Below are 19773 nucleotides of genomic sequence, written 5' to 3'. Positions count from 1 at the left end.
TCACACTTTTCACAGTGTAACTTTCCAATTACATCCTTTGAAACTGGTTCTGATAATTATCAATTACACCACTTTTGAGTGTATAATGGAAGAAGAAGGTGAGGTCCCTTTTAAATGATGGGTAATTATGGTATCACACCATTACAAAAAGCATACAAGTGAAAATAAACATCCATGTATTGGACATCTCCTCACCTGTGTCACTTACATTGGTAAACCTGACATAATGTTTTAAACCTCATCTACTTTTGACTATTTATACCGCATGTTTATTTTAGACTGGCTTTCTGGTTCTTGCCCACTAGAACAAATTGTTTGGGTACACAACAAATTGTTGTTTGTAGGGAAACATCTACATTTTAAAACCTTTTAATTGACATTCAAGACCATTTTTTATCGGCATGAAGATTTGCAAAACCTTCTTTTAAGGAAGAACAAAATAGACCCTTCTGTTTGACAAAGTTGTTTGTATCAACCACAAAATTTTGCAGTTGGTCTGAGCTGTATCTTATTGGAATTCTTCACCCACCACTTAGCACAAAAGATCTTTAATTACATTTCACAACAGTTAGTTATCACATTGGAATTTAAAAGGGCAGCTCCTTGGTTTAATCACTTTTCTATGAAGACATACTGGATAAAATCCTGCTTCACTGCAATCAATGGAGCCAGATTGTGCTCACTGTCATTTCTAGAGGCTCTGTTTATCAGAAATTGTGTGCTTTTTGTAACATAGGCCAGAATTTTAGTGCCTCTGAAAATCAGGCCTCTTATTTAGGTGCCTAAGGCCCCAATTTATCAAAGTGTGTAAGCATGTGCTGATCTGTGAATATATGAGTAGTCCCATTGACCAAAGGAATATTCACATACTTAAAGTTTGGCATATGTTTAGGTGTTTTGCTGAATTAGGCCCCAAATATGGATCCAGGTGTCTAACTTTAAGCACCCAAATTTGAATATCATGGCCACTCTGTTTTGTAAGCTCATTCACAGTTGGGGTAGGTAATATAATGTTGCAAATTAAATCCAACACCTGATTTTTCTTTTGTAATCTGTGTCTTCTGCAATAAAATTTCATACAAAGAAATTGCAGTATTGTCAATCGTACGGAATGATACTATTTTAGTTATGCAAGAAGGCAAAGAACAGCCATCACAATAAATCATATATAAGACTGGCTATATTAAGAAATGCTGATTGTGCAGATTGTGGAGATTATCTATAATAAACTAAATCCAAACTAGAATAACTAGCAGAACTAAAACTATCATCCACTGCCTATTAACATTAGAGGTGGAACGGGTTGTGGGAGACTGTAGAAAGAAATCTTGATTTCTCTTGCTCCCTTCTCTTCTTATCTACCAATGATCTCTGTTTCTTCCCATAGTTTTTCCCCTTTTAGTGTAGCAACATATTCTTCATATGATGGTAGTGGCTCATGGGGAAAGTTTTCAGAACTGGTGTATGTCCATTCAGTTAGTGACTAATGTGGTTAAAATATCCTGCATCTCAACACAGCTGCACTCTTCATTAAGTTGTACACCTTCATTTTGTTCTGTTTGCACAGCACTGCTTTCGTCGTGGTGTGAGGAGTTGGGACGGCTCTTGCTGCTTCGTCACCAGAAAAGCCGGCAAAACGATCCTCCTGGGAAGCTACCCATGCAACCCCCCATGAACTCTATGAGCTCCATGAAACCCACACTCTCTCATAGGTGAGTCACACAAGCCTGCTATTACGAGAGTAGATGCATATACAAATTCATTACAGTGAGAAATCTTTTAACTGAAATGCTTATTACCATGACAAATCGGGAGGAACTGGTTGAGACTTTGCAAGTGGAAGGCAGCTTGGGTGAAAGTGATCATGAGATGGTAGAGTTCATGATTCTAACAGCTGGTAGGAGGGAAGATAGCAGAATAAAGATAATGGATTTCAAGAAGGCAGACTTGAGCAAATTCAGGGAGTTGGTAGGAAAGATCCCATGGGAAGCAAGTCTAAGGGAAAAACAGTTTGAGAGAGTTGGTAGTTTTTCAGAGAGACATTATTAAGGACACAAAAGCAAACTATCCCACTGCATAGGAAAAATAGGAAAAATGGCAAGAGATCACCCTGGCTTAACCAGGAGATCTTCAATTATCTGAAACTCAAAGAAGAGTCCTACAAAAAGTGGAAACTAGGTCAAATTACAAAGAACAAAAGCATGTAGGGATAAAATTAGAAAGGACAAGGCACCAAACGAGATTAAACTAACTAGAGACATAAAGGATAACAAGAAAACATTCTACAAATACATTAGAAGCAAGAGGCAGACCAAGGACAAGGTAGGCCCATTACTCAATGAGCGGGTAAAGACAATAATATAAAATATGGAAATTGCGGAAGTGGTAAATGCCTTTCTTGTTTCAGTTTTAACCAAAAAGGTAAGTAGAGATCAGACGTCTAACATAGTGAACACTCAGGAATATGAAGTAGGATCTGAGGCTAAAATAGGGAAAGAACAAGTTAAAAATTATTTAGACAAGTTAGCTGTCTTTGAGTTGGTAGGCCCTGATGAAATCCTAGAATATTCAAGGAGCTGACTCAGGAAATATCCGAGCCATTAGCATTTATCTTTGAAAATTCTTGGGAGGGTGGAGAGATTCCAGAGGACTGGAAGAGGGAAAATATAGTGCCAATTTATATAAAGGGGAATAAAGACAACCCAGGGAATTACAGACCAGTCAGCTTAACTTCAGTCCCTGGAAAGATAATGGAACAAATAAGCAAGCAATCAAGATGATAAGTAACAGTCAACATGGATTTGTCAAGAACAAATCATGTCAAACCAACCCAACAGCTTTCTTTGACAGGGAGCAAGCCTTGTGGATGTGGTATATCTTCACTTTAGTAAGGCTTTTGATACTGTCTTGCATGACCTTCTCATAACAAACTAGGGAAATGCAACCTAGATGGAGCTACTATAAGGTGGGTGCATAACTGGTTGTAAAACCATTCCCAGAGAGTAATCATCAGTGGTTCACAGTCAACCTGGAAGGGTATATTGAGTGGGTTCCTGCAGAGATCGGTCCTGGATCCAATTCTGTTCAATATCTTCATAAATGATGTAGATAATAGCAGAGAAAGTACACTTACAAAGTTTGTGGATGATACCAAGCTGGGAGGGGTTGCAAGTGCTTTCGAGGATAGGATTAAAATTCAAAATGATCGGGACAAATTGGAGAAATGGTCTGAAGTAAATAGGATTAACTTCAATCAAGACAAATGCAAAGTGCTACACTTAAGAAGGAGCAATCAATTGCACATATACAAAATGGGCAATGGCTGCCTAGGAGGGAGTACTGTGGAAAGGGATTTGGGAGTCATAGTGGATCATAAGCTAAATATGAGTCAGCAGTTTAACTGTGTTGCAAAAAAAAGCAAACATCATACTGTGATTTATCAGCAGGAGCTGTTGTAAGCAAGACACGAGAAGTAATTCAGCTCTACTCCACACTGATAAGGCCTCAACTGGAGTATTGTGTCCAGTTCTGGGCGCCACATTTCAGGAAAGATGTGGACAAATTGGAGAAAGTCCAGAAGAGAGCAACAACAATGATTAAAGGTCTAGAAAACATGACCTATGAGGGAAGATTGAAAAACTTGGATTTGTTTAGTCTGGAGAAGAGAAGATTGAGGGAGGACATGATAACAGTTTTCAAGTACATATAAAAGGTTGTCACAAGGAGGAGGGTAAAAAATTGTTCTCCTTAACCTCTGAGGATAGGACAAGAATCAATGGGTTTAAATTGTTATCAGGGTAGTTAAGCAATGGGTTTAATAGTTATCAGGGTAGTTAAGCACAGGAAAAAATTGCATAGCAGATTGCGGAAACTCCATCATTGGGGGTTTTTAAGAACAGGTTAGACAAACACCTGTCAGGAATGGTCTAGTTATTACGTAGTCCTGCCTTGAGCGCCGGGGGCTGGACTAGATCACCTATTGAGGTCCCTTCCAGTCCTACACTTTTATGATTCTGTAACGAAGGATAGCTAAAGTGGTTCCTTCACCGATTGGAACTAGAGACACCAGCACATACTAAATAAGCTAAATTTTCAGCATTGCTAACTACCCAGTACATGGTGATGTGACTTTTCCATTTCCCAACCTGAGTTCAGGTTTAGCAAAGAAGCGTGTAATTGGCCTCCTGAGACATCAAGCCTTAAGCCCCACCCTAAGGAGGCAAACTGTACTGACATTAATTAAAACAACACTGCTGTGCATCACTCATCAGATTTTTTTCCCATGGAATATTGAAAGAACACTGCTTTTTCTCTGGGCTGCAAACGTTTTATTGAAGGTTTTTTTCTTTTAGGTTCCATGGTGATGGTTGCATTAGAAATATCTGTATAGATTAGAGTAGATTGGATGTTGCATCAAGGTGTTAATATTATGGGGTTAATCAGGGAAATGAGAACCTTCACTGCACTCTAATGTCATCAGTCAGGAGAAATTCATAAAAGAATTATAACATTTGAGTGGAAAAGTGAGCCCCAAGGATTGTCTGAGGAGAGACTAAAGCATGCAGGATATGAAACCTCGAGTTCCCAGCTAGCTGGGAAAAGAGCAGTGGTATTGCTTCAGGTCAATGAGAGATTGGGAGGATTCATGTAGGCAACATCAGACATTGGAACTGCATCCCGTATGTTTCTGTTTTTCTTTATTTTTAACATCACAAACCAAAAATAATTTCTACAGCTGCTCTGTTTATAGCCAAAATGTAGGAAACTTTTATTATTAAATCATGATAACACTGTACACTAAGTTGAATTGCCACTTTATGCCTCCACTTTATGCCACTGTGTTTGGCACTGTATTTTCAGGTTTGGGTTTTGGGGTTTTCCTTTTGTTTTTGTTTTGGTATATTTCTGTTTCATTAATGGAAGATACATGGAAGATACACATCATTTACTAAAAGTAATACCCCGTATTCTACTATAACTGATTTTAGTAATATCTGTGACTAGGCTGCTTCTTTTCTAACTTAGCTTATGAAATGATTTGGATCAAATACTTAATTACATTAGATTGATGAAAACAAATTTCTTACTAGAAAACCCCTTTGATTCTAAAAATGATAGTTGGGCTCCTGCTGTTTGGACTTTAAATAAACTACTGTCCTCTTTTCATCATCCAAGATGAAATCAGATGGGAAGTCTGCATAGTAACACACTCTTATTGGGACCCACAGGGACTAGTTAGTAGAGCTAGGGAAAGACAGAATGGTCCAGTGTTTAGGGCACTAGTATGGGACTTGGACACTTGAATTCAATTCCCTGTTCCACTACAGACTTGTTGTGTGACCTTGAGAAAGTCACTTAGTTTTTCTGTGCCTCAGTTCCCCATCTGTGAATTGAAGGTAATAGCACCGCCCTACCTCCTAGGGGTGTTGAGGATAAATACATTAAATATTGTGAGGCTCTCAAATAGTACAGTAATGGAGACCATATGAGTAGCTACGAGGGATAAAAAAAGCAATCAGCAATAATCCTGTATGGCTGTCATCCAGTGAACCAGTCCATCATGTATCATAGTGTAAATAATATATCCTGTCAAAGCCTAGATTTAGATTCTAAGATTGTTAGGTCTTGATATACCTGACTGACTTATGTCACAGTTCCTGAGTTAATTACACCTCTGACCCCTTTGTGGCCTCTCTGAGGGCATCCCACTTAAGTCTTAGGCCTCTAGCTGTCACCTTTCTCAGGCAGAGTCCTGCAACACTCTGCCTGTAGACCAGGGAGTTAGTCTACAATTCCATTCACAGTGATCACCTTAGCAAGTCCAGCATCTCCTGTCCTGTTCTCTCAGGGGCAGTGACCAGGGTTTTCCAGTGCTTTTCAAAGCAACTATTATTTATTCAGAACATAAGCATTACAGAGAAAACTTATCTTAAAAACCATAAACAGTTTACGTGCAAGCCTTAGCTTACCAGGCAGACATCCCTCTCCCACCTGGAGACCCTGGCAGGGTTCAAAGTCTGTCCCTGTTGGTCTCAGCATGTCAGTTCTTATACTGAGTGAGAGTGACCTCCCTCTCTATGTCAGGCGGGTCACTTTACACAGTTCTCCTTTCTTTGTGTGTCAGGTCTTTTAAACCAGGTTACACTAGTATATACAGTTTCCCCCAAAGCATTGAGGTTACTGGCCTAGGAATTTGTATTACCCCGCAGTGATTTTTGTTCCTCTAGGAAACTCCTGTAACTCCTCCATGGGGTTAGAATAAAATCCCTAGCCCATACTGATACATATAATGTTTATAAAACCAATACTATAGTCTTTGGGTATTCCATGTACCCGTAATAGATCACTGCCTGTACTAATGCATACCCTCCAGTTATGTTCACAAGTGGGCATGTCCAGTTGAACACCACGCTTCTCTCTCTTTCTCCTGGAATACTGTCTTGAAAAAAAAAAGCTTTACTTTGGCTGGCACTATGAGGTAAATCCTAAATCAGAGTTGTCCAATGCTGTGATGTCCCGCTGGAAACATCAATTCTGTGGCATATCTTCTTGTAGTGGTGAAATTTAACATAATGGCAAGCAGCAGCCTCTGAGGCCTGTTGGGTATTTGTATCATCACTTCAGAATGTGCATTCATTTCAGCTCTAAATTGGACCCTAATCTAGCCACTGTAAATTATATGTCAGATGGTAGGACAGATGTAGCTGATTTGCAACTGCCTTGCAGTCCTTGCTGAAACTGTACATTTCCACGATTGTTCTGCAGTGAACCTATAAAACAGAAATTAAATATAGAGTGGGGATTTACTGGGTTGGTTTTTGGTTTTTGGTTTTGGGTGGTTTTTTCTTTTTTATTATTTTATTTTATTCTATTTTGCCTTTTAAAAAATAGAGGACCAACAGCAACCATTAAATCTCCCCTCAAAGATACAAAGTCAAACTGGGTTGAGGAGGCATTAGCTTTCTTCCAGTCTTCTGGAACTTTCCCAGTGCTCCAAGATTTATTGAAAATTAACCTTAATGGTCCGGCGAGCTCTTCAACCAGCTCTTTTAAAACTCTTGAATGCAAGTCATATTCACCTGCTGATTTAAAAAAGTCTAACTTTAATAGCTTCTGTTTAACAACCTCCAGAGATACTAGTGGAATAGAAAGAGTGTTATCACTATAATGAGACTATATCATATGTTTTCCCCCAAATACATGACAAAAATATTTATTGAACACTTAGCCTTTTCTGCATTATTATTGATAATTCTACCACTTACATCTACTAATGGACCAATACTATTGTCATGGTTCTTTTTGTTCCTCATATGTTTAAAAAACTCCTTCTCATTCCTTAACTATCCTGGTCATAGATTTCGCCTTGTGTCCCTTGGCTTCCCTTATAAATTTTCTACAATTCTTAACTTCTGATTTGTATTCAGTGCTGTCAACTTCCCTATTCTTCCATTTGTTATATATTTTATTGCTTAAAGTTGCCTTCGCTTCCCCTCTAAACCAGGTTGATTTTTTAACTTGTACAGCCTTCTTCCAGGATCGTGGGTTTTTGGGGATATAATAAAGCTTTCTTAAATGATTCCCAATTATCATTCACATTTTTCTGATTAAATTCTTCCTTCCAGCTGATTTGGCTCAATTGTTTTCAGATTTGGGACCAAGTATATATATATATCACATTTATAATGTGCAAGCAGAATAAATAAATATATATATATTTATTTATTCTGGAATTTATTCTGCTTGCACATTATAAATGTGATCAAGTCATGATCTCTTGTACCTAAGCTACCATTATTTATTAGTCCTGTGATCTGTTCCTCTTTTAGACAAGCTCTAATAAAGAATTCATCCATGTTGGCTGCAACTCTTGAGTTAGGAGATTGTCATCTATAATGTTTTGGAATTCCAAGGATGTTTTAATACTGACAGCATGAGACCTTCAGCCTATGTCAAATTGAAATCCCTCATGATCATACAGCTTTTTTTTGCCCTACACCTTATAGGTGCACAAGGAAGCAGTCATCATGTTCCGTAGTGTCGTTTGGTGGTCTGTAGCATACGCCAACTAATACCCCATCTTGTGTTTTTATCTGTTAAGATGTTGAATCATAACATTCAAGATAATTTTCATCTGAATTATCAGTGATTATACATGCACATGAATTTCAAAGGAACTCAGGTTTGTCCCATTCCTCATGTATAGTCCAACTGTTTTTTGAAAGCTTAAGCTGGGTTGGTGAAGAATTGAAACAACTAGGCCAAGAGGGCCCTGACAGTAATATTTCAGGTCAAACATAGGGCAAAGGGAAGCAGAAAGCAAGGCTGAAGGTTTCTTGTGTTAAAAGGTATATATTTGGATGGTTTTAGCATTGGCTTTGGATTGTGTGGTTCTGAGCACACAGAACCTGAAAATTCCTCTCTGCTTGGGTTTTTCATAAATACAAAATGTTGTCTTTTAAAGGTTAGAGGCAATTATGTGCTCTAATTATTTATTCAATATTTTTCACTAATAGTAAAGTAACTGGGTGTGCAGTCAGTTGCATGCAAGCCAAACAGTTCAATAAAATAAAGACTTCAATTTGAAAAAAGACATGATTTTGGTTTAACATGAAATGTGGATAGATTGTAAGCTCCTTGTGGCAGGAATGGTCATCTGTGTTTTATGGAGCACTGAGATCTCCGTTGGCTCTTAAATAACTCATTTAATATTTCAGTAAACACAGTGTGGTGCGGTAGTTAGTGCAAGGCTGGATAATAAACTCATGAATTTTGTTCGCAACACTATTGTTGATTAATGAAAATCCATCCCTGAGAAGAGTGCCAACATGAGACCTGTCCATCACTTAAGTCCCAAATTAGCCCTCCTGTGAGAGTTTAAGTGGGATTTAGCACATAATCCTGTGGTTGGCCCTCAGCATAGGGTAAATTTCGTACTGTGTGGCTGTGGGCAAGTGACATACACTATAGTTTCCCAATCTGTGCTAATATGTATAACAACACATACTTATCACACAAAGTAGTTGAGTTTTAATTAATATTTGTAGAGTACTTAAAGATCCTGGGGGAATGGTGCTGTGTAAGTACAAATTATTATTATTATTATTATTACAGTATCTTCCTCTTATTTTGATCAAGTCTATGCTTACCGCATTTATTGAATTAAGTGGTTGACCTTGTTCTACATGGACCTTATTAAGCCCGGCTTTAAATGGGCACAGCTTTCTTCAAAGTGTGTGGGAGCTACATGTTACTACTGCTTGTGATGAGTTTGACTCTGTATAAGTGCCAGGGTGCATATTACAGATGGTACAGCGCATATCTATGATTACACTGTCAATAACAATGTCTGAAACCACACAGCTGGCTGCTGTAGTCTCATATGTTATCATGAGTCTTCCTTTGGTTCTTTTTATCTTCTATCTCATTTTGAATTTTGGCCTTCCATATTAATTAAATGGCAGCTTTCTTATAGCCAGTGATTGAATTATAATAATGTCTGCTTAGAGCAATCAAAATTGATTGAAATAAAGGGATACAGCTATTTTTTAATACAAATGATTTGGTTCTGGAGGTTGTGATAAAATTAAACTGACGTTCAAATTAACCAGTAATTCAGTTAGGTTTTAGGCACTTTATTTCTTAATTATCATTATTATTTTATGTCTAAGCCATGGCTCCAAAATAGCACTATCGATATTGTTTAAAATTGTTTTAAGGTAGGTAGCATGGTGGTGTTTTTTTCCATTTGAAATATAGCCAGTAACTGAGGTATTTTGTAGGGAGGTGTTTGTGGCTTGTTGGAGATAATTTGCAGCTAAATTTTTTGTGTGTGCTTAGGGTCCTGCCCTGTGCATGGTTTGTTAAGGTCAGATGTCATCCAGTTCCAGAGTGTTGATGGAATCATTTCTGAAGCAACTGGAGAGCCTGCCTCCATCACTATCTCTGGCAGTTTTGACTAACAGTGAAGATAGCTGCTTTAAACACTTTCCAAGTCCAGTAATTTTAAAAGTAGAAGCAGTGGAACAGAGGCCATTTTTTGTGTGAAAACAACCCTTTCTATATTATGTACACTTCTGTTCTGAGAGTTTGGGTCCTTTCCACACCTAGCTTGGGCTTGAAAGATGGGGAAAATCCACACAAATGCGGCATTGCTAAGAAGAGGCATCTGCTGACTTTCAAAGGATGTCCATCTTTTTGTGATGAAACTGTGAAATATGTATAAGGGACTGAACAGGACTAACAGATGGTGAATGCTTAATTTAAAGGAATATGTCCAGTAAGGCAACCTATGCTACTCCTGATTCTGCAAGGGTAGTGGTGGTGTGGTGGTGTTATCATGTGGGGAGGTGGTGGACTGCACCATCAGAAGGAAATAGATTAAAGAAAAGTTCGTAGTCCAAAATCTGTTGGGTTCTGTATGATAAATCCTTGATCGGGTAATAAGACTTAGGGAAAGCATTGCGGTGCCTAGAGTTTGTTTGCTTAAAACTGTGGTAAAAGTGGCCACTCGTGCTTGAAAACTTTGTACAGAAAAGGTTGTGATGTGATTGTTAGGAAACGATTCCCCAAAATGTTCTGTGCAATCTTGCCTTTGCTCAACATGCTGCTCTGTAAATGAGACCACTATTAATATCTGGGGTCAGCATGTTGTCTTAGGAAGAGATGGAAAAAGGTCTTGAATGCATGTTGTGGCCGGAAGTGCAGAAGCAAAAGCCAAATGATAAGTATCCAGATTCTAGCATTGAAGTCTTGAGACACTGTTCACCACATCTTATGATTTATAATTGCTAGATATTGTCTTTTAAATAAATAATGTAAAAGAGTGGTGTTTACATTCTGGACAAGATAATTTGGAGATCTGTCTTAATGGTGCACATGGGGATTAGAGACTTCATTTCTTCAAAGAACAATTGGAAGATTCCTTCTTATGTTTTCTTTTAAGTGTATATTCTTTATGTACACTTAGACTGCACGCTCTTTAGGGCAAAGACCAGCTTTTAATTATTTCTGTGTGCGGTGCCTAGCACAATGATTCTTGACTGGGGCCTCTAGGTATTACTGCAATGCTAATAATAAATAACAATGATATTAACAGCATACAATTTACATGTATGTGTTTGTGTGAATGTGTGTATATGTATTAGAATTGTGTTTAAAATATTATTCTGTTGTCCTGTCCACGCTAGGATACAAGGTGATTTTTTTTAATACAAGGTATTAGCTAACACATTTTAAAACCCTAGTGTAGATAGGGCAAGTTTTAATTTTACATGTGCTAGCTGTTTGAGATTAAACTTGAGCGGCTTGCTAGGGTTCACCTCAGGTGGCCAAAACCTGTTGAAATACAGCTTGCCCTGCCTATGCTAGGGTTTTAAAATGCTTCTGGAGAAACTTTGCTGAATATTTACTATTTGCAGTTAATAAATTAGTAACTTACTGTTTAGTTTACTGACTTTCATAATAGTATCATGCTCTTTACATGAAGGCTACTGTACAAAGCAAATAATTGGTGCTGAATATACAACCATGTTTGTGCCCATCTAGTGTGATAGGAAGGTTCCCTCTGTCACTTGTCTTTGGTGAAACCAACTCCTTTATGATGGCATTGGATTAAAATCATTCAGCTGTGGCCATATCCCTTGTCTTTACCAATTTGATTGTCAGCCTGATAACTGTGTGGTGACACTGCGAGGTGCACTTTATATAGGGCCTGATCCAAAACTCATTAAAGTCATTGGGGGGTCTTTCTGCTGACTTTAGTAAGCTTTGGATGAGGCCCTTTGAGCATCAGGATTTTCCATTTAAAAGACAACTACAGTTTCAGGTCCAAATTAAGTTTTGTGTCTGTTTTTAAAAAAGAGAGAGAAAGAGAGGAGGGTGAGGTTGGTGGGAGGGGACATGGTTTACAAGGTGTTACTGATAGAAATGGTTGTTACTTTGATAGTTATTTAAAGGGCTATCTGAAATGATGGAGACCCAAACAATTGGCTAACATCACATTCTTGCTTGAAAACCAGAAAGTGACAGGACTCTGAATGGAAAGTGAATTTACAAATCTAGCTTCATTTTCAAATCTAAGTGAAGTGCAAAAAGTAAAAAAAAAAAAAAAAAAAATGGCATTAATGGTAGAAAGTGCATTTGGTTTTTAGAATTCTTTATTAATACTCTAATGCAGTGGTTCTCAGAATTTTGTTTTGGTGACCCCTTTCGCCTCTGAGTGTGACCCCCCCCCTTATAAATTAAAAACACTTCTTAATATATTTAACACCATTATAAATGCTGGAGGCAAAGTGGGGTCTGGGCTGGGGGCTGACAGCTCATGATGCCCCCATGTAATAACCTCCTGACCCACTGAGGGGTCCCGACCCCCAGTTTGAGAACCCCTGCTCTAATATTAGTGGTAACACCTATGAGAATTTTAATATGATTTTTATCCTGACACCTTTTTAAAAAATACCTGTAATTAATTCACTTGGATGAAAATATGAATCTCCTCAATTACCTCCTCAATAAGTTACCTCAGTTAAGGTGGAAATTATAAAAGGAATAAATTCCTCATCTATGACTATCATTTTTTTTTATTTTTTGAACATTCTCATACACTTGGGCTCTCAAGTTTCACTAAATTTCACAGTGGGAAGAAAGGGAAGTAGTCACTAGTAATTGAAGTGATAGAGAGCTTTTCTAATGGCTCCCCTAAATTAAAGTGGGTAGGAACTCTAGCTAAAATCACTGCCTGTGTTTCATTAGCGATAACAACAAAGACCCTGTTCAATAGACAGAGCACATCAACAACCTGTACAGATGTATCTGTGAAATTAATTAGATACTGACAATGCCTTTAATGGGCATTGGTTATTTCTTCAAATAAAGAGGCTGTTAAAAGAGTGAGGAAAAACACATTAGCCAAGGGAGCTGCTTGAATTTGCTCATCTCCCACCATGCTAAGTAAGGAATTCAGGGGACGTGCAGTAATCCTGTTCACGCTCTCATTTACCACTTACCATGTCAAAGGAGATATGATGTGATAGTTTGTTTGCCACTGTCATTGTTTCAAAGCAATAGCATTTTCCAAATAATTTTGACAGGCAAAGTATTAAAGACTTCTGTTAACATTTCTCAAACCTGTCCTTTACATGCCATGAAGTTTAGTCACACCAGAACAGTGAAGTCATATTTGCCTAGGGAAGGCTTTCCACCTCCCTCCCCCCGTTTGAACCCCCCAGTACAGTCACCCCTGGCTAATCTGAATCTCTGTATTAACACAACATACTCACATCCCTGATCTCTGTGGAAGCACTATGCTGTGTTTGTCTTAGACTACTAAGGAATTAGTCCACAAACTGCATCTCAAATTAAAACAAAGGAAAATCCATCCACACATTTTACTTAATTACTTTGCTTCATTCTAAAAGCTCAGTCTCTTCCACTCCTAGAATTCGAAATTTTAAAAAAATCATTCATTGGTTCCGATCAAAAGGCACAAGCTGCTCATTCAGTAATTTCCTTCTATTCAGAGGTGTTGAGGTATCTGAACTGCAAATCGATCAGCCCCTGAACTCGCGTCTGAAATTCAAAACCAAGCTAATCTCATTGTGACTTGTCCATCGAAAATAATTCATCAACGGCCTCAGTTCCTGTAGGGTTTTTTTTTTTTTAAAGAAAGCAATTTTTCTGCTTTTTGGGGGAGAGTAAATTAGCTTCGTCTGTAATCTCAGAAGTGCAATTGCATCAAACCCTCCTGGTTGCTGCTGCACCTTCTCTCTGAGTCAGACTCTCTGCAGATCTTCTAGTAGTCTTATTTCTGTGCATCCCCCCCCCCCCACCCGCTGTCTCAGAAGCAAAAGCAGAAGTGGAATCTGCTCACGCTTTCAGCGGTTCCTTACTGGGTTGTTGTAGCAGCCGCTGACCTCCAGGCATTATGAATAAACAGCAAAGCTGGGAACAAAAGGAGTCTTCTGGCTGCCATTATCTCACATTAACATAGCAGACGCGCTGCGGTGTGAACAATGCGAGTCTCATTCTCCGATAATCAGCGAGTACCCAGGCATTTGGATTACCAAGGCAACAGGCAATGGTAGAATACTGGGTGGGTGTTTGTTTTTTTGTTTTTTTTTTATTATTGCAAAGGAGCAATCGGATATGGAATCCCAGGTATATTGATAAACCAGAGCAAAATGAATGCCTTGCAACTGACTGGGGGGGAAACTGAGGAATTGGTTTTGCATTCTGGCACATGAGATAAATAAGACATGGGTCTGGCTGTACTATGAAAGGCAATAAAAATTAAACTGCGTTTGTCAAGCTGAAAATGTTCTTAAGATATTTTTCAACATCTTAGAAAAGGTAACAGGTGGCATGTTAATAACAGAGCCATTAGTGGTGGAATTTGTAACTGTAATCTGCGACTGTGATAGCACATTGCATGGTCTACTTGTGTAACAATAGACAGAATTGGATGTGATGCTTTAATCTTTCTTCTTTAATCAGAATGGATGCTGTAGTCCCACAATGTCATATGGTGATAACCCCATCCAGCTTCTTTTTGATGCAGGGAGTGTGTTTGTTTCTTAACTGCATAGGTTTGTTGTCATTTGTTCTACACAACCAGAACTAAGTTGCATATAGCTGTGTATGTTTGCATGCACATGTGTCTAGACATGTGGAATATATAATATAACAGGACTCTGTGTGTAGTTTGTACTCAGGTTAAGAAACGTGAATTTATTTATAAGGGAAATACTTGGGCCTGATTCATATTCAGATATAGAGAGTCAGATCCCAATACCCTAACTCAAGTTGAGTAGTGTCTTACTATGCAAGTAACCCCAATGCGATACATAGGCTGTGTAGGCCTCACAGGCTTGGGCCATTGCACACCTCAAAGAAAAAATGTTCAAGTCACACAGCATCCAGAGGTGCTATGCTCCTCCGACCTCCAGGTTTTATTTTGCAGTGTTAAACATCCACCAGATTCCACCCCAAAAATAGCTGATTTTCAGTAGCGATGGTGGCTAATGAACATCTGTGTGCATTTGGTGGTGTTAGCCATGTGCTAAATTGCAGAGCCATGTTATGAACTGCATTTATCATGCACCTCTTCACTATGTCACCTGCCTTCTGCCCACTGACTAATCTTTATGGGGAGTGACATTCCAAACATCAGAGCAGTTTTAGGGTGGCCACTCTTGCATTCCAAGAATACCAGACATTCCAGTACTTCCTGGAACAGCATGGGTGGGTCCATCCATGCTGGCATAACCTTGCATGCATGGAGAACACCATTTTGAAGAGCACACCAAGCCCCAACCGGTGTGACCTTGCACACATCATGTATACATGATCACAGCGGGGGCAGAGCAGCACGCTTTTGAAACTGGCAGCCCCCATCTGTGATACGGGACAAAACCACATCTGATTTTGTCTCAGAACTGGACAGGGACAAACCATTTAAAAACAGAACTGTCCCTCTTAAAACCGGACAAATTGTCTGTCTAGAGCAGTTTTGATCAGCTACTCTCCCCCTCCCCCCAAACAACCAGCCAGAAAAACTCTTCCTTTTTTTCTACCCAAAAGTGGAATTCCTAACCCCCTTCCCTTCCAATTTACATTGGTCCATGGCCCAATATAGGCAACATTCAGTCCTGGAACATTGGGGTTCAGGCGCTAGAAATGCCTGCTTTAATGCCATTGGAAATGGGAGATTCAGAGCCTTCCAAAGGGAGACGCAACACTTGCATCTTGTTGGGAAGTTTGAGAGATATCAGATTAGACATTTTTATGTATAGAAAACATCTTGGGTTCATTTTTGAAGTTTAAAAAATTATATTTTGTCTTGCCCTCTGTGATTTGTGCATTTATACTCATGCTACTAAGAAAGTCTGGTGGAGATTATACAAAAAATAGTCTCAATAAGAACCTTTTGAAACATTTCTAAAATAGCTTTTCTATAACGTGGCATTTTCAGACTAGTCAGTGATGTGGCATGAGATACAGTTTTTATGGTGCTCGGGGCAAAGACCATCTCTTTGTTATATATTTGTATGCACAGTGGGGTCCAAATTCATGCTAAGGGCCACTAAGAACAACCATAAGACAAATGACAATATCAAGTAAATATTGACTCTTATTTTAGGAAGAGCTGCAGAATTCACTATAGCTTCAATAGTCAAAGTATTGTAGCCACCCCAAACTTACGCTAATACAAATCTTTACACCATGAAACCATCATGCTTGGGTTCTTTTATTTCATTCTCTATCATATATATAAACACGTAAAACCAGTTTTTAGAGGATATTACATAAATGGAGATATTATTTGTTGTCCTTACAGTGACTCCTTAGATGTCCCTTTGGCTTGGACCACTTAGGCTACACCCTAAATCATTAATAAAAATGAATTAATCAAATGTATGTGGTCCTTATGCCCATTCCCATGCCATTGCTTGCGTTCTGGTCCCTATCTTGCATATATCCAGGGTCTGGCCAGCCCCGTACAGAAAGGCATCTGATTACAACTCACAGCATTCATAGCGGCAAGCTTCAAATGTATCGGTATTCAAAGTTAAGACTATATGTGCTTATATGTAAATATGTATTTGTGTGTTTCTGTACGGTATGCAATGTTTTTTAAAATCCACATAAAAGATAGCCTAAAAGGACATGTGATAACTTCACTACATGTAACTTTTGATAAAATGTAGTTAATAATAATGCTTTATTCTTTTTTTTTTAAGTTGACTCTAAACCAAAAAAGCTCCAAATTGGGACACTCCATCCGTGGGGGTGTTGAAGGGCCTACATCTACACTGCACACAACTGGCAGTGGCATAGCATATGTGTAGCCAGACACTGCAGTGGAAAGCAGGCTGTGTCCACACTCTGGTGTGTAGCTACATGTGTCAGTGAAAGTCTCTGGCAATAAAGGAAAGCTTCAGCAGCTCCCCGCAGCTGGAGCCTTTCATTGTGGGAAGGAAAGGCTGTGACGGAGCCTCTTCCTGCAGAATGGAAAGGCTCCAGGGCAAGGAGCTGCCTAAGCCTTTCTCCGTTGCCTTCCCCCGACCAGATCCTTTCCCCACTGTGGGGAGTCTTTCCTTATAGCAGGGAAAGGATCCAGAAGCAGGGAGACAGGAGGACACCACACTGCTGCAGAGGAGACAGAAAGACATGGCTTGGGCGAGTGTAGAACATGTATGATATGTGCTTTCATACATACCCACACCCTTCAGGTGTGTCTTTCCTTGCCTCAGCCATCCCCCATCAGCTACAAATACAGATTATACAGCTACAGTGCTGTTTATACCTGTGCTAGGGGGGCTCTGTAGGTATGTACTCTACATTCTGCTGAATGAACAGTGCACTGTATACATACATACATACATACATACATGTGTGTGTTACAGCTACTCGGGAGTTCGTTTTTGTTCCTGTGAATAATTTCAATAAAGTGGAAAATGTCAAAAGTTTTCTTCAGAAGTTTTGGGGGGTTGTTGAAAAACTGAAACCTGAGAATGTTTTGGTTTTGATTGCCAAAAGCAGAAGCACTTTGATTTTCAAGTTTGGGGGTCCCCAAAATTTTCTCACAATCAGCTATTTCCCATGGGAACTTCTGTGTTGACCACTACAAAAGCCATTCTTCGTCCAAAAATAATTTCTGAATAAAAATTTTGACTTGCTTCAGTATATATTGAAAAGGTTACCAGGAACATCCAGTTTCAGAGCTGTGGTGAGATACAACCTGAGTTCCTTTCTGAAGCCTTCTACTGTTATCAAAACTAAGGTATTAATGGAGTTCTGTCCGTTTTTGTAATTTCATTTTTATTGAAGACAGTTCTATGCATGTAGACAAAAGGAACAAAGCAGAGAAGCCTAGTGACACTAACATTCACACTATGCGGTGAGCACACTGAAAAATCTAAAGAATGTTGGAATTCAGTGTGTGTGTGTTTAGTAATATAGCATATCTTCTACAATAAGGAACTATTGAAATAAGTTAACACTAAGTTTACAATGGTGACCTGACTAAGAGGGCTCACTGATGGCAATGTGTCATTAGTTAACTTGTATAGCAGTTATAGAGAATCTCACATAAACATTAAATAACATAAAGTAGAAACTCATAAAGCTATTAAATTTATAGACATATAATAAGAAATCCTTTGATTGGTACAAGAGAGGCTTGAGGGTTTATTTCCTTTTCTCACTCTGGGCTTCTTGTATTTATCCATTGTAGGTGTAATGGTTTTTGTTTTGTTTTGTTTTCTGGGTTTTTTGGGGGGAGGATATTTATTATTATTAATAATAAATATTTAATTTGTATTACAGTAAAAGCACCCAGAGGCCATAACCAAGGTTGAGATCTTGTTGTGCTAAGGACTATACATACACATAGTAAGAGGCAGATTCTGCTCCAAGGAGCTATAATCTAACTATAAGACAGCGGAAAGGCAGAAGAAAAGCACAGAGAGGCAAAGTGACGTGCCCAAGGTCAATCAAACAACAAATCCAGGAATAGCATCTAAATCTGTTGAGTCCCAGTCCAGCATGCTAGGTACTAGACCACACTGCTTTCATTTAAATGATTGTGAAAAGGAGCCAAGAAAGTTGGTCTAGTTTTGAACTCTGGAATTTCACTCCCTGCAACCAAGTGTTTCTGTAGGTGTCCATAGGTGACTAACAGACAAGGAAATGGGAGAAATGACAGTGAGTGTTGTGATGGCCGTTGTCTATCCACATCACTGTCATTCCAAGGATCACTGGTGCAGGTAGTATATTTAAAGGACTGTTTTTATGTATTAGCAGTTTTGCAGATACTGTAGTTAAGCCAAGGAGAGCACCTACGCCTCAAATGACAGAGATTCAACCAAAACTGGAGAGCAGACGTGGGAAAAAACAATGGAAATAAATTGCTGGGAGCCTAATTGCATGAAATAGCTGGGTTTATGCATAACCGTAGCCTAACTTTGAAGTGAAAGTGGTGAAATTTTTTCAGGAAAGCTAATATCTAGTGCTATAAAGTACATGTGGGTTGTGTCTCCATTAGCCTTTAGGGCTTTGTTGGGAACCCCAGAACCATAAAACAGGAAAAAGGTAACAAGAGAAGTATGTTCATCACAGCATATGCATGGACTGGAAACATTTTAAAGGTTAGCTAGTCTGTCCTTTCCCCTTCCTTCACTTTAACTTTGCTGTGAGATTTGTATTACGTCTGTATATCAGTAGTTGTCCTTTATGCTAATACAAATACATCACCAAAAATCTTTCATACATCTTCATTATTATTCTTTGTTAGATTACCTTTTACAAATCCTTGACCATGTAAATCATATGTTTATTACCTCATGAACAAAGCTGCCCATTTACATACTATAGCTAATGTATTTGCTATGTTTAAACTGACTGTTTTTACTAGATAAATAGTTTATAAACATAAAGGTAAGTAATTGTCTAAACAAACCTAACCCTCTCCGTGCACAAAAAGCAATGTGAATCGCTCCTCTCTCAGTGAGTGGAGGTGTGTAAATGGAGTGTCCAATACACACACACACACTTGCATTAACAAGCGAACTAACAAATTAATGTCAGTTATGTAAACCTTTTTTAAAAATAAATCTTAGTTTACACATACACACAGTATTTCCAAATAAATGCCACAAATCATGTGTGAATCATTGCAAATCACTAGTCTCTATTCACTACGTAAACCTCATTTTTCATGCAGTGACTTCTCATAGCGAATTTAGCTAACAATCCATGTCCGACATGATGACT

At 38.6% G+C, this 19773-nt stretch overlaps 1 protein-coding gene across 12 annotated transcripts in view; it reads left to right on the top strand.

Annotated features, from left to right (window-relative positions):
- The window catches only part of LOC113406875 (zinc finger MIZ domain-containing protein 1), a 500854-nt gene that overhangs the window by 439530 nt on the left and 41551 nt on the right, over nt 1-19773 (top strand). For all 12 annotated transcript variants that reach the window (XM_026653693.1, XM_026653694.1, XM_026653703.1 and 9 more), the window contains one exon: nt 1568-1712. In XM_026653693.1, the coding sequence (XP_026509478.1) occupies nt 1568-1712 (145 nt within the window). The remainder of the gene's footprint in view (nt 1-1567; nt 1713-19773) is intronic.

The sequence above is a fragment of the Terrapene carolina genome, unplaced genomic scaffold (genome assembly GCF_002925995.2).
Source record: "Terrapene carolina triunguis isolate 2854851 unplaced genomic scaffold, T_m_triunguis-2.0 Scaffold147, whole genome shotgun sequence".
NCBI classification, from domain to species: Eukaryota; Metazoa; Chordata; order Testudines; family Emydidae; genus Terrapene; species Terrapene triunguis.
This window is presented reverse-complemented; position numbering and strand designations above follow the sequence as displayed.